Source organism: Antechinus flavipes, chromosome 1 (assembly GCF_016432865.1).
Source record: "Antechinus flavipes isolate AdamAnt ecotype Samford, QLD, Australia chromosome 1, AdamAnt_v2, whole genome shotgun sequence".
Lineage (NCBI taxonomy): Eukaryota > Metazoa > Chordata > Mammalia > Dasyuromorphia > Dasyuridae > Antechinus > Antechinus flavipes.
The window spans coordinates 260,727,032-260,743,371 of NC_067398.1; the positions used below are offsets into that span (position 1 = coordinate 260,727,032).

The 16,340-nt window shown below is 33.5% G+C and overlaps 1 protein-coding gene across 1 annotated transcript in view; it reads left to right on the top strand.

Annotated features, from left to right (window-relative positions):
• BAIAP2L1 (BAR/IMD domain containing adaptor protein 2 like 1) overlaps positions 1–16,340 on the top strand; it is a 119,531-nt gene that overhangs the window by 73,642 nt on the left and 29,549 nt on the right. The window contains exons 4-7 of the mRNA XM_052000760.1: positions 11,084–11,145; positions 11,255–11,326; positions 14,525–14,662; positions 15,121–15,273. Coding sequence (XP_051856720.1) covers positions 11,084–11,145; positions 11,255–11,326; positions 14,525–14,662; positions 15,121–15,273 — 425 coding nt within the window. The remainder of the gene's footprint in view (positions 1–11,083; positions 11,146–11,254; positions 11,327–14,524; positions 14,663–15,120; positions 15,274–16,340) is intronic.

The following is a 16,340-nucleotide window of genomic DNA, read 5'->3' on the forward strand; positions in this document are numbered from 1 at the left end:
TTAGCATCAATTCATGTAAGACTAAATGTTTTTTCCTTCGTATTTGTGTTGTGTCTCTTTTCGTAGTTTTCTAGAATCACTCTCATTTCTTTCCCCATTTTTCACCTCTAGTACTCATCTCTTTTTTTTAACTTCCAGGATTTGTTGTTGTTATTGTTGAGCTTGTTTCCAATTAGCATTTTTCTCTGTGGCTTGCTTGTAGCTGTTTTCAGTTTATATTTTGGTCTTTCTTGCAACTATAATGGCTTTTTATGATTAGGTTCTTTTTTTTTTCCTTGTTTGATCATTTTTCCCGTCTATTTTTAAACTTTTAATTTTATGTTAAAGGTAGGCTTTGAATGGATAAGGAAATAGTATCCCAACCTTCAGGCTTTTTTATGCAATTATTCTAAGGTGATCCAGGAAGAGGTGTGGTCACTACTCTCCTGGTCTATACCAGGAGAGTATATATACTCTCCTTTACCTAGGTAGATCCCTGCTTCCCTGCAGTTGAAAATGCAAATATTCTTCCTGTATATAGAACTGTCACTAGGCCCTCTCTCACCTATAGCCACAAGCACTAGTGCCTTTCTCTGCCTTGGGACTGGGACTAGGACCCTCACTCCCTTGTGATGAATGACTGGCATACCTCAACATTGGTTGTCCCAAAAGTTTAATTGAGTTATAATTAAATTTTATTATTCTATACCTCCACTAAGACTTTCAGGACAGTTTATATATTTGAGAGAATCTGCATAAGATCTCTCAAAATCCTTTGTGCTCTTTCAAGCTTTATCATTGTCAGATCTTTAAAGTGCACTGATTTTTGTATGAAGCGCTATGCAAACCTTAAAACACTATATAAATGGGAGCTATTGTAGTTGCTGTCTTTCCTTCACAACTTAAGTGTAATCAGTGGCCAAATAACACTACCACCCCCCCAAGTAATGGAGAATTTATAGAATTTTAGAGATCTAGTGTGTATAGTAAGACTCTTTTAGGGAAAAAATGAAGAAATAATTCTCTTTTTTAAAAAATTTCTAATATTTTTTAAATTAAAGCTTTTTCTTTTTAAAACATATGAATGGATAATTTTTCAACATTGAACCCTGCAAAATCTTGTATTTCAGATTTACCCCCTCTAGATGGCAAGTAATTTAATATATGTTAAATGCTTTTTAAAATGTTAAATCCAATATATGTATATATATTTATGCAATTATCATGCTGCACAAGAAAAATCAGATCAAAAAAGGAAAAAAATGAGAAAGAAAATAAAATGCAATCAACCAACCAACAAAAGAGTGAAAATGCTGTGTGGTGATCCACACTTAGTTCCCATAGTCCTCTCTCTGGGTGTACATAGCTCTTAAAGAAACTCTTCAGCAAATTGTTACTTGAAAGCCTCATTTTAACATTTAAGTCTCAGCTTCATTTTTTTTTTTATGAATTTAAGTTAAAAATTGGGGAGGGTATTTTTAAAGTTATATTTAATTTTTTAAATGCATGGGATCCCATTTTATTAGTAGGTCTATACAGCAATATTATTCATTCTTAACAATCACAGGAGGTTTATGTACACCAGGTTTGTTCTCCAAATACTGGCTCAAAATCTAAAAGAGGAGACATGATTAAGTTTTTACATATAGTGCCTCTGAGGTTCTGATAGTGTCAAGTTAATTCAAGCTTAAACATGCCTATAGATCTACACTTATAATCTGTAGCTAGTCTTTTTCCTCCTTTTCTAAGTTTTTTCTTTCCCTTTTCAAAACAATTTATGTAAGAGGAGGTCACAGAAATAAAAATAAACAGAGGCATGTGGTGTGGACACTTCAAACATAAAGTAACTTTTGATATTAATATTAAGCCACTCTAAATACTTAAAATAACACACAAGATATTTTCATTTTCTATTTCAAGATAAACCTTTGGCAGGATCATAGTAAAGATGAGGGGTTTTTTGTTGTTGGTTTACGCTAAATCTTCTTGACTGAGGATTTAGTGTCTGATACTTTGAGGTCTACTTTTAAATTCCATGCCCTGTGAGGGACAAGAATAACAAGCTGTGTAAGGTTAGGTTTTCCATTCCTGACCCACAGAGTGAATGGCTTATTTTATTAAGCTTTTGCACCAGGGTGTGAACAAGAAACCATAGGAAAGGGTGTGTTAGTGATGAGAGAGTTCAAAGACACAACTATATTCTCTTCTGACTTGTGCCTCACTGCCATCCAGCATTAAACAGATAGTTTCTTGGACATATAAAATTGGAGAAATATATTTAACATAAAAATGTGAGTAGCATGTCCCTAGCCATTAAATATTAAACTCCTTGAGAGTAGAAATAGTTCCTGTGGGTGTGGAGGGGGATGGGAAAGAAGGATTTTACTATTTAAATAAAAATATTGTAATTTAAGCAAATTTTTCAACTTAACTTTTTACCAAGATGCCTAATTTTAAATATTTGAAGAATCTCTTTATAATTTCTGCCAAAGTGTTGGCCATATATTCATAATACATATTTAATTTATTCAAATAAGAGACATTTTGCCACTTCTATAAAATCTTAAATCTGACTTAAATTGAAAATATTTTTGATGCAAATATGACAAAGAAACAGGCAAGCTTTTGCAAATGGTTCTCTATAGCAGACTATATCTTGTCAGTAATGAAACTGACCAAAAGATAATAAAATATAAAATCCCACTATTTTTTATTTGGTAGTTATCTGTTGGCAATTTTTTTTAAAAGGTTTGACTCAAGGCAAAATGCAGCTTTGAAGTTCTCATATTGTAGGCCAGGCCTAAACTAGATCAGTCCAGGAATTCAAGCCTGAGAATAAAAATGTAGGCAATAATATTAATAACCAATTTAACAAAAACCATATGATCATCTCAATAGATGTAGAAAAAGCATTTGATAAAATCCAACATCCATTCCTATTAAAAACACTTGAGAGTATAGGAATAAATGGTTTATTTTAAATCATTAAATTTAAACTGTTAAATAAAATAAATAGGAAATAATCAGTAGCATCTACTTAAAACCAACAGTAAGCATCATATGCAATGGGAACAAACTGCAACCATTCCCAATAAGATCAGGAGTGAAACAAGGTTGCCCACTATCATCATTACTATTCAATATTGTATTAGAAATGCTAGCTTTGGCAATAAGAGTTGAGAAAGAGATTAAAAGAATTAGAGTAGGTAATGAGGAAACCAAATTAACACTCTTTACTGATGATATGATGGTATACTTAGAGAACCCCAGAGATTCTACTAAAAAGTTATTAGAAATAATCCATACCTTTAGCAAAGTTGCAGGATACAAAATAAACCCACATAAGTCATTAGCATTCCTATATATCACTAACAAAGTTCAACAGAGTTACAAAGAGAAATTCCATTTAAAGTAACTACTGATAGTATAAATACTTAGGAATCTATCTTCAAGGGAAAATCAGAAACTTTATGAGCAAAACTATAAAATACTTTCCACACAAATTAAGTCTGAACTAACCACTTGGAAAAATATTAAATGCTCTTGGATAGGGCGAGCAAATATATTAAAGATGACAATACTACCTAAACTAATCTATTTATTTAGCGCTATACCAATCAGACTCCCAAAAAACTATTTTAATGACCTAGAAAAAATAACAAGCACAGTTCATATGGAAAAACAAAAGGTCAAGAATTTCAAGGGAATTAATGGAAAAAAAAAAATGAAGGTGGCCTAACTGTACCAGATCTAAAATTATATTATAAAGCAGCAGTTACCAAAACTATTTGGTATTGGCTAAGAAATAGACTAGTTGGTCAGTGGAATAGGTTAGGTTCAAAGGACAAAACAGTCAATAACTTTAATACTCTAGTGTTTGACAAATCCAAAGACTCCAGCTTTTGGGATAAGAACTCCACTGTTTGACAAAAATTGCTGGGAAAATTGGAAACTAGTATGGCAGAAACTAGGCATCGACCCACACCAAGATAAGGTCAAAATGGGTTCATGACCTAGGCATAAAGAATGAGATTATAAATAAATTAGAGGAACATAGCATAGTTTACCTCTCAAACCTGTGGAAAAGGAAGGAATTTATGACCAAAGAAAAACTAGAGATCATTACTGATCACAAAATAGAAAATTTTGATTATATCAAATTGAAAAGTTTTTGTACAAACAAAACTAATGCAGACAAGATTAGAAGGGAAGCAATAAATTGGGAAAACATCTTTGCAGTCAAAGGTTCTGATAAAGGCCTCATTTCCAAAATATAGAGAGAATTGACTCTAATTTGTAAGAAATCAAGCCATTCTCCAATTGATAAATGGTCAAAGGATATGAACAGACAATTCTCAGACAAAGAAATAGAAACTATTTCTAGCCATATGAAAAGATGCTCCAAGTCATTATTAATCAGAGAAATGCAAATTAAGACAACGCTGAGATACTACTATACACCTGTCAGATTGGCTAGAATGGCAGGGAAAGATAATGCAAAATGTTGGAAAGGATGTAGGAAAACAGGGACACTAATACATTGTTGGTGGAATTGTGAATTCATCCAGTCATTCTGGAGAACAATTTGAAACTATGCTCAAAAAGTTATCAAACTGTACATATCCTTTGATCCAGCAGTGTTATTACTGGGCTTATATCCCAAAGAGTTCTTAAAGAAGGGAAAGGGATCTGTATGTGCAAGAATGTTTGTGACAGCTCTCTTTATAGTGGCCAGAAACTGGAAACTGAGTAGATGCCCATCAATTGGAGAATGGCTGGAAAAATTGTGGTATAGGAATATTATGGAATATTATTGTTTGGTAAGAAATGACCAACAGGATGATTTCAGAGAGGCTTGGAGAGACTTACATGAACTGATGCTGAGTGAAATGAGCAGGACCAGGAGATACATTGTACACATATAACAACAATACTATATGATGATCAATTCTGATGAATGTGGCCATCTTCAGCAATGAGATGAACTAAATCAGTTCCAATGGAGCAGGAATGAATTGAACCAGCTACAAGCAGCGAAAGAACTCTGGGAGATGACTAAGAACCATTACATAGAATTCCCAATCCCTCTGTTTTTGTCCACCTGCATTTTTGATTTCCTTCACAAGCTAATTGTATACTATTTCAAAGTCTGATTCTTTTTGTACAGCAAAATAATTCTTTGGACATGTATACTTATTTTGTATTTAATTTATACTTTAACATATTTAACATGTATTGGTCAACCTGCCATCTGGGGGAAGGGGTAGGGGAAAGGAGGAAGAAAATTGGAACAAAAGGTTTGGCAATTATCAATTCTATAAAATTACCCATGTATATAACTTCTAAATAAAAGGCTATAATAAAAAAAATATGTAGGCAATAAGGTATCAGTATATAAAAAAAATTAAGATCCACTTTATTAATGATACATTAAAGGAATCAAGTTAAAAGAATCCTGAATCAAAATAAATCACTACCATCTTGACACAAATTCTTACTTAGCTGGGTTTTTTTTATACTACTGTAAGCAAGGCAGTTAAATGGCCTCCTTCTACTTAACATTAAAGAATAATCCCAGTATGTATGTGTTCTCTCTGACAGAAGTAGCTACACAGATGAACTCTTCATTAGAGTTCATTAGCTTATTAACATCCAGCAAGATACAAATCAAATTTTATTGTTCACTCATTCCAGTGGTTCCAACTCTTCTTTGACCCCATTTGGAGTTTTCTTGGCAGAAATACATGAGTGGTTTGCCATTTCCTTTTCTAGCTCATTTTACAGATGGGGAAACTGAGGCAAACAGGGTTAAATGACTTGCCCAGGGTCACATAACTAGTGTCTGAGACTGAATTTGAATTACCCAACTCCAGCCCATAGGTAGCAAGCATTTATTTTAAGTACTTGATGTACTCTGTACATTACTTGAGGTGCAGGGGTTAAAATCTAAAAAAAAAAAAAAAAAAAAAGGAACCATTTCTGCTCACAAGTCAGTCAGTTCATGCATTCAGTAGTATGTTTTTTCAATCATAAGTGATATACATATTTCTATTAGGGCTACTGAGGAAGGGAGCATAAATGGTGTGTATTACATTCATATGAATTTGTATTGTTGGTATTATTTTCAGGGATGCAGTTTCAAGATTATATATGAAAAGATTATATTCTAGATACCATTATCTTATTATCATCACAACCCATTCATGCCTGCCTGTCCTATTTTTCCCATGAATTTAAGTATAGAGTTTCTACCCAATTCTATACTATGTTGTATACTATGTTACAAAAATTGATCTGCTCCAGTCTTAGGACCATTTTTCAGCCAAAACTGTTAGGATGGAAGGAACAAAATAGATATGAATCTATACTTATGAAGCATTTACTAAGTTTTTATTATGTACTAAGTACTAAGAATACAAATATAAAAAGCTAGACAATTCTTGCTGTCAAGAAGCTTACTTTCTAAATGAGAAGTCAACAAATAAAAGAAAGTTAAATTGTTAGACAGATTGAAAAGCCTGGAAACGTTCTAAGGGTAACATGGAATATTATGATTTTAAATTTGAGCACTATATTTAGGACCTACCACAGAGCATCCAAAAGAATGCAACCAGTGTGGGGAGATCTTGTCATGTGAAGATCATTTGATGGAATTAGAGGTACTTATCCTGGAAAAGGAAAGGAAAAACTTACAGGAGAGAATTGAAGGTTGACATTTAGAAGGATTACATTTGTTCTGCTTGGCCTCATAGGGCCTAACTCTGGAGCAGTAGATGGAAGCAGCAGGGAGACAGACTTCAGCTTGCTATAGGGAGAAACTTCCTAATCATTAGAATTGTTTATTTAAAAGTAAAATGAGCTAGAGGAATAGTGGCACTCCACAGGTGATCAACAAGCATTTATTTTTCTTTTTTACTTTTTTTTAATAGCTTTTTATTTTTTTCCAATATATGCAAAGATATTTCCCATCATTTGGCTTTGAAACTTGTGTTTCAAATTTTTCTCCCTTCCTCTCCCTACCCCCTCTCTTAGACAACAAGCAATCCAATCCAATATAGGTTAAATGTGTGCAGTTCTTCTAAACATATTTCCATATTTATGATGCTGCACATGAAAAATCAGATCAAAGGGGGGGGGAACATGAGAGGGAAAAAAAAGGTGAAAATACTATGCTGTTATCCATATTAATTCTCCATAGTTCTGTCTTTGGATGCAGTTGGCTCTTTCTATCACAAGTCTGTTGGAATTGCCTCGAATCATCAACAAGCATTTATTTAGATACTAGCTAGGTGCCAAGTATTATGTTAGATGTGAAGGATACAAAGAAAAGTTAAAAACAGTCTATTTTCTCAAGGAATTTAATGTCTAATAGGGGAATCAGCATGCAATTAACTATGTTCTTTAAAAAAAGATATTTGATGGTCAAAGGATATGAACAGACAATTTTTGGATGATGAAATTGAAACTATTACCACTCATATGAAAGAGTGTTCCAAATCATTATTGATCAGAGAAATGCAAATTAAGACAACTCTGAGATACCACTACACACCTGTCAGATTGGCTAAGATGACAGGAAAAAATAATGATGAATGTTGGAGGGGATGCGGGAAAACTGGGACACTGATGCATTGTTGGTGGAGTTGTGAATGAATCCAACCATTCTGGAGAGCAATCTGGAATTATGCCCAAAAAGTCATCAAACTGTGCATACCCTTTGATCCAGCAGTGTTTCTACTGGGCTTATACTCCAAAGAGATACTAAAGAAGGGAAAGGGACCTGTATGTGCCAAAATGTTTGTGGCAGTCCTGTTTGTAGTGGCTAGAAACTGGAAATTGAATGGATGCCCATCAATTGGAGAATGGTTGGATAAACTGTGGTATATGAATGTTATGGAATATTATTGTTCTGTAAGAAATGACCAGCAAGATGAATACAGAGAGGCTTGGAGAGACTTACATGAACTGATGCTAAGTGAAATGAGCAGAACCAGGAGATCATTATACACTTCGACAACGATATTGTATGAGGATGTATTCTGATGGAAGTGGATTTCTATGACAAAGAGACTTAACTGAGTTTCAATTGATAAATGATGGACAGAAACAGCTACACCCAAAGAAAGAACACTGGGAAACAAATGTGAACTATTTGCATTTTTGTTTTTCTTCCCGGGTTATTTTTACCTTTTGAATCCAATTCTCCCTGTGCAACAAGAGAACTTTTCGGTTCTGCAAACATATACAGTATCTAGGATATACTGCAACATATCTAACATATATAGGACTGCTTGCCATCTGGGGAGGGGGTAGAAGAAGGGAGGGGGAAAATCGGAACAGAAATGAGTGCAAGGGATAATGTTGTAAAAAAAAAAAAAAAAATTACCCTGGCATGTGTTCTGTCAATAAAAGTTATTATTAAATAAAATAAAATTTAAAAAAAGATATTTGATCCATTGAAGATAATCAACAGAGGGCAATCCAGAAAAGCTTCATGTAGAAAGTGGGATTTTAGCTGGGGCTTGAAGGAAGCCAAGGAAAACAAAGAGAATTCTGGACATGAGGAATAGCCATTGAAAATGCCCAGAACCAGAAATAGTGCGTCCCTGGGGGAGAGACAGCAAGGGTAGCAAAGGTCACTTAATCGTAAAATACATGAAGGTGAGTAAGGTATAAAAAAGTCGGGCAAGGAAAAAAAGGGAACAGGTTATAAAGAGACTCTAGAGAATTTTATATTTGATCCTGAAGGTTATAGGGAGCCAAAGGAATATCACAATTTAAGTATTTTTATGAGTTGTCCTACAGAGTCAGGGTTTAAACCTAGATCCTGTGAGAGCCCTAGCCTGTTTTGTTTCCATTGCACCATGCAGAATGTTGTAGAGAAGCTTCTGTTAAAAGATCCATTAATTGCCTTCAGAGTTCCTTCTGATTCCAAATTCTGTTAAAATTGGATAAGAAATGAATCTGTTTATGTAGAAGGCCGTCTACACTGAAGAAAACTTCATCAAAGATTGTCTGGGTATTCTAAATACTCTTTCTGCCAAAGATTGTGGTGTAATAGGAAGAAACAGACATTAGTAGAGTGCTTACTATGTGCCAAGCTCTGGGTTTTGCAAATATTTCATTTTATCCTCACAACTTTGGAAAACAGGTACCATCATTATCCCCACGTTACATTTGAAGAAACTGAGACAAATAAAAATTAAAGCGACTTTCCTGGCTCACTTAGCAAATTTTAAGCCAGATTTTGAATTCAGATCTTCCTGACTCCAAGCAATTCCTATGTAAATAAGCTACTACTGTTTGGATATCAGTTCTGGAGTTCACTGAACAAATAGATTCTGGTATTTTTGCATTTGTAACCATGTTGGGAGACAGGGAATGAGTAAAGGACCAGCTAACCATTCCCAGAAGATTCAGTAAATTGATTGCTGACATTGTGCTTGTTTACATATCTAATGACTTAATGCTTTTTGCCTTGATCATAGATACCAGTTAATATATTTGGTTAATTTTGCTGAATTGCTATTTTTTCCAATTTTTTGTTTATTTTTCTTTTTGTTATTCCCTTTATTTTTAAAAAATAAATATGATGACTCAAATGAGAAGACACCTCCAACCTACTCCTTCATGGAAGTGGGAGGTACAAAGGTTACATATTACACATGTTTTTGAACTTTTTCAATGTATTGATAAGCTATGCTGGTTTTTCTTTTGATGGAGGTATAAAATCTTAAGAACTAAAGTATGACCTATAAAATAATCTTGTAAATGTTATGTTTTTATGACTGCTATTCTTTCCCAGACCTAGTTGAAAGAAAACCCTCCATCTGAGGGTCCAAGAAATGTTCCTTATTTTGTATAGCATTTATTTATTTATTTGTTTGTTTTTTCTGAGGCAATTGGAGTTAAGTGACTTGCCAGTCACACAGCTAGGAAGTGTTAAGTGTCTGAGGCCGAATTTGAAATTGAGTCCTCCTGACTTCAGGGATGGTGCTCTATCCACTGCACCACATAGCTGCCCCCGTATAGCACATATATTCTGAGTATAACATGCATCCACTATATTTAGTAGATTCAAAGATCCTATACATCACATGGTCCCAGAACTATGTGTACCATTCACTATGCACATAATATATCTATATACTGGGTCTAGTATATGTCTGTGATTTGGGCACCAATACATAGAGCAATCTTTCTGTAACTTAGCACATATATCTCTTACATCTTAAGAAGTTGTATAAGTTTTAGAGAAGTTATATAATTTACCCTTTGTCATACATGTGTGACAAGCAAGATTTGAACCCATCTCCCTCTGTCTAGCTCTTTTCTCACTATACCCCTTCTAAAAGCTATCATATCTCTAAATTTAATCTCACAAATCAAAAATATAGAACTAGAAGGAACTTTAGAAACCATAGCTCCAGTCCTCTCATTTTCCAGATGAGGGAATCTACAAGCAAGCACAGGTATCTTAAGGACTTGAATTTGGATCTCCTCAACACTTTGTTTTTGGTGGGGTTTTTGTTTGTTTTGTTTTCTTTTGGGGGTTAAGTGATTTGCTAGTAAGTAAATGCTTTTTTGAACTCTGGGCCGGGGCTCTATCCACTGTGCCATCTAGCTGCCCTGAACTTTGTTTTCAAATATTCACTTCTTTCTGTGTGAATGGATCCTGACAGAATCTGTGCAGTTGTTTCAGTAACTTGCCAAGCCTAATGTCCTATAAGAGATATACATTCAAAGTGTTCAGGCTGCATACCACAGCAATACTACTTTGTTCTGGGATGAGAAAATTGCAAATGTTAGAAAAAGAAAGTAATCTCTTCCTTTAACCCTGACAGATAATCAGATTATCTTTGAGGATTATCGTTTAAAAAAAAAAAAGTATAATCTGCTCCTATAATTAGTTACTGTAATCATCCAGGTAATTATTTATCAGACACAACATGTGGAGCAAAGTATAGTAGGCTTCTGTTAAAAAATAAAGGACATAATAAATAAAGTATACATAAGATAGTTTCACAATGACAGTATATTTTTGATATATATCAAATTCTGAAATAGAGATGCTGTTTTTCAATATATTTGGTTTTATTTGCAGGACATGTCCTTATAGAGATTTCAAATACTCACAAGAAACTCAATGACAGTCTTGATGAAAATGTAGGTGAACTTTTTTCATATTTAGTTTTTTGAAAGTCATTTAATTTTGTTTTTACAATTTTCAACAACTATTTTTAAATATGCCATGTATTATTTTTCTTTCCGGTAGTTTAAAAAATTCCATAAAGAAATTATACATGAACTAGAAAAGAAGACAGAACTTGATGTCAAATACATGAATGTGAGTATTCTGCTTTATTTCAGTCACCAGATTGCTACTAGTGAATTATCACCAAAGAAATAATCTTTCTGCTTTCAATTCTGGGTCCGTTTTTCACTTTAACCTGAACCCAAAGACCTATTGCTAGCTGTGCAGGGATTTTCCCCAACCAGCTTCCAGTTTCCCCAGCCTTAAAACTTAGATGGAGTTTCTTCATTTCTTTCTTTTCTTTTTTCTTGCATTCTTTTTTACTCTCTAATTTTTCTTCTGGGCTTGTTTTTAAAGAACACACAGCTACTTGCTTAAAGTGGATAGAAGAAATATAAGAAATCATTAAAGCTTTCTGCAAATTTAATAATATCTAACATTTACATAGTGCTCACTAAGCACTGTGCTAAGTACTTTTTATAACTAAATATTATCTCATTTAAACAATTTCCTTGATTTAGTTAAGTATTTAATTAAGGCATCTAAGTGACACTATGGATAGAGTACTGGACCTGAAGTCAGACATACTTAATAGCACCTGCCTCGTAGGATATAATGAGGATTAAATGAGATAATAATAAATAATAAAGAAGAATTTATGTCGACTGTAGTATTTTTTTAATAAAGCAGATATTAAATTTTGCAAATTAGTATTTTTTTTTGAGTACTGAAATATGTCATAGTGAACGTTCACCTAACTATAAGAGATTGTACACTCATCCCTGGAATATTGCTCTAATCCAATCGATTCCAACAGACATTCATTAAGTGCCTAATTGCAGACAATTAGAGACACTAGGAAAGGAGATATCCTGGGAGCTGAACCTTGAAGGAAATTCTGGAATTCTAAGAGGCAGAAATGAAAAGGGAGGACAATTCTTTCTTTCCTTTCCTAGTGAAAGTAGGATTGGTGGAGTGGATACAGCACATTACCTGAAATCTGGAAGATCTGAGTTCAATACTTGACTTTGAGGCTCTAGGCAAATCATTCTACTTCAGTTTGCTCTACGATTTTGAAGTGTAAAATAGAGATTAGCATTATTGTTAGAATCAAATGAGATTTTTGTTTAAGTGCTTAACCCAGTGCTAATCTTTTAGCACTTTTTACTTCATAAATACTTATTCCCTTTCTCTTTCCCCCTTTCCTTTCACCAATCTAGTTAGCCTTTATCTTTGGTCACATGTTCATCCTTTCAATAAAAATTTTCTTCTGTTTTCCTAGAACTTTTATTTCATCCCAAAGCTCTGTCCTTTATGTTCCTATTATTACCACTTAACAAAACTTTCCATATTTAACCTTTCCCCTTTTCTGTTAATATAAAAAGCTACTATCATTTTCTTTCACTTTTGACACAGCCTTTGGGCTCTCAGTCACATTATCAGAACCCTTCCCACCTTTATGCTTAGATACCTTTTTTCCTACACCCATTTAATTTACCTCCCAGGCTTTTTAATCCTAATCAGTTATCTTGCTAAAAATACTTTGCATTCCTTTTGTTTCCTAAATTTCTTTTATTGAATCTCTTCTTTTGTAATGTCTTCCTTATTTTAACCTATACTTTAAATCTAAACCTAACTTTAACCTGCTCACTTCCCATTACTTATTCCTCCACTCAACCTCAGCCACACACACAGATCTTATCATCATATACACGAGTTCCACTTCCATTCTTCAATTCCAATTGGTTTCCCTGCCCCAAATCTCTCCTAACCCCTCATCTTCCACTCAGGTGATTTTTTTTAAAGAATAAGTCTGACTATAGTCACCCTCTGTTCTATGAGCTCTAGACCTCCTGTTAACTTTGGGACTAATGTAAATGCCTTAGGCACTTTACTGTTCTTAATTTGACTTCTTTCTACATTTCCACACTTTTTCCCCCCTTATTCTTCTCCATAAACTCTGTTTTGGCTACACTGCCCTATTTAAAATTCCTCAAACACTGCATTCCATCTCCCATCTCTGTGCCTTTGAACTAACTGGAATGTTCTTAATCCTTAATTCAACCTCTTAATTTCCCTAATTCTCAATCCAAATCCTCCATACTCAAGGCCATTCCCATTTCCCCTACCTGTTAATGTCTTTCCTTCATAGAGTATTGTCTCATATTGATATAATTTCATTAGAACAGAAATAAATTTCTGAAGGCAGGTACTGCTTGTTTGCTTTTTACTTTCCTTTTTTCTTTTATACTTATTTCCAGCACTTAGCCCAATCCCTGAAATGTATATGTATTCAGTAAATGCTTGTGTGTTTAACTTATCTTAACTTGACACCTCCCACTTCTTCATTTAAGGAATCTTTCAAATTTTCTTTCCATAGAGAAAGCTGTAAAAATCACTTTCTCATCCCATCCAAAACAATGTTAGGACTACTCACCAATGAAAACTATTAACTTCTACCAGGGTTCCATTAAAACAAAGACAAAAAAAAAAAAAAAAACAGCTGCTAAAACACACATATAAATCTTCACATAAAGATAAAATTATAACTAGACTAAACCATGATCCTATTATTTCTTTAAAATATAAATCCCCCCCCTTTTTTTTTCTTAGTTTTAATTGGAGTTAGAGGGGACAGTTAGCTATAATGAAGCCAAAAAAAAAAAAGAGAGAGAGAGAGGCTATTGACTTTTTTTAAAATACAGAGTTCATAATGAACCAACAAGTAGGACAATTTTCAAAGTAATAATGTGAAACATATTGCATACTTTCCAAAAAAAAGTGAGCAATATAAAATGGAGATTTACCATTTCACATATAATCTTTTTGTGCCTGTGTGTTAAAAGTGGTATTAAAAGTGAAAAAGAAAATATTTGTTCTCACTTTCACAGAGTTTCCTATCTATCTGGAGTTTTAAAACATGCCAACAAATCTTTAGATACAGAACAATTTACATGCAATATTTATATAGTACTTTATAATATACAAAAAGCTTTCCTCACAACTCTGCAGGGGAGTATTTTTCTACCATTTTATAGATGAGAAAGTTGAGGTATATGAGGGTTAATTGACTTGCTCTTGGCCATCTAACTACTTTTAGAGCCAGAATCCAAGTCTCCTCAAAGCAGAGTTTTTCCACTCCAATAGGCAACCACTCTTCACCTCCCCACTATAATTATAAGGTACTTCAGAGTTGCAAAGTAAAGGACCTGCCCCTTCATTAAATGCTAATTGGTAGTGATAATTGAATAAATGTTTATATGGCATTTTGGCATAATGTTTTAATTACAGGCAACTCTAAAGAGATACCAAACAGAACACAGAAGTAAATTAGATTCTTTGGAGAAATCTCAGGCGGAGTTGAAAAAGATTAGAAGAAAAAGTCAAGGTGGAAGAAATGCCCTAAAATATGAACACAAAGAAATTGAGGTAAATAGAAGCTTTCTATCTGATTGTTTCAATTTTTTTTCTGGGTTGGTTTTATTTTGGGTTTTTTTGCTGGCAAATGATTCCTGGTAAATGGTATGTTTGCCCAGATGCATCTTTATCTACTAACATTCTATCTGATAGGATGAATAATACACTAATTTGATATAGTTTAGAGCAATTAGTAATCAAAAGCCTAGAGGCTATTGAGTTTTCTATAGTTAGGGAGAGTTCATCACTTAACATTAAAAAACATTAGCATTTCTATATCAAACTGAAGATATGAGGCACCCAATTGCCCAGTTTGACAATGAATCATCTTAAACTAGGCTCTTAAATGATCTTTTTGAAAACTGATCCAGCTAGTAAATGTTGAACTTGTGCTGTGAATTTGGATTCTATGATCTGGATAGCTTGAATATTAACATTGTTACACTTATAATTGCCATTTTTTCCCTTAGTATGTGGAAACTGTCACCTCTCGACAGAGCGATATCCAAAAATTTATTGCCGATGGCTGCAAAGAAGCTCTCCTTGAAGAGAAAAGGCGATTCTGCTTTCTGGTTGACAAACACTGTTCTTTTGCCAATCATATAAATTACTATCACTTACAGGTAAGTGTAAAAGGAAAATAGATGGTGAAGGTTCTAGTGGTCTTCCAAATATAATTCACACTTACAGAGGATTGTGACATCATAGATTTAGAGTTGGTAGGGACCTCAGAAGTCAAGCCATCTGGTTCAACTCCTTTTTATAACTGTAGAAACTAAAATCTAGGGAGATTGAGTGATTTCATCAAGTAGTACAGGTACTTAGGCAGCAGAAGTAGAATTTGAATTCAGTACTCTGATTCAATTGCGTTCTACACACATACACATATTTGCATGCAGAACATATAATATATAAAACACTCATATTTTTATGTTATTTTTTCCAAGACCATGCAAAGATAGTTTTCAATATGCAAAACTTTTCCACATATATTTTTGAAGAGGGCAATGTAGTAATATAGTAGAAAAAGACTATATATGTGGTATATTATGTAATAAATATATTTCAAATGATTCTGATATATGTATATATTGCATTGTGTGCAAATGCAATATGAAATTGGGTTGGTCCTTTTTTTTTCCTCTTAATATATACTTTGATAACCTAAACATATTTAGAAGATTTTTATTTCCTATGACACATGTTTGTTGTTTGGTTGTTTTTGTATATATTGGGGGGGGGGTGTATACACATGTAGTATGAAATTAGTTTGGGGTTTTTTTTTTCCTTAATATATATTTTGATAACTTGAACTTATTTAGAAGATTTTTTTTTAATTTCCTATGGTACAGTACTGACACATAGTATATTTTTTGTTTGATTGTTTTAATTGTGACTGATTCTTCATGACCCCATTTGACGTTTTCTTGGCAAAGATCTTGGAGTTGTCTACCATTTCCTTCTCCAATTTATTTTACAAATAAGGAAACTGAGACAAGTAGGGTTAAGTGACTTGCCTAGGATTATACCACTATTGGTAAGTAAGAATTATATTATTCAGTCTGAAACTGAACTTATGGGTCTTTCTGACTTCAGGTCCAGGGATCTATCTACTTTGCCATCAATAAATTTTGTTGAATTCAGTTCAGTTCAAAACTTTATGTCTTTTTGAGTAAGTGATGGTATCATC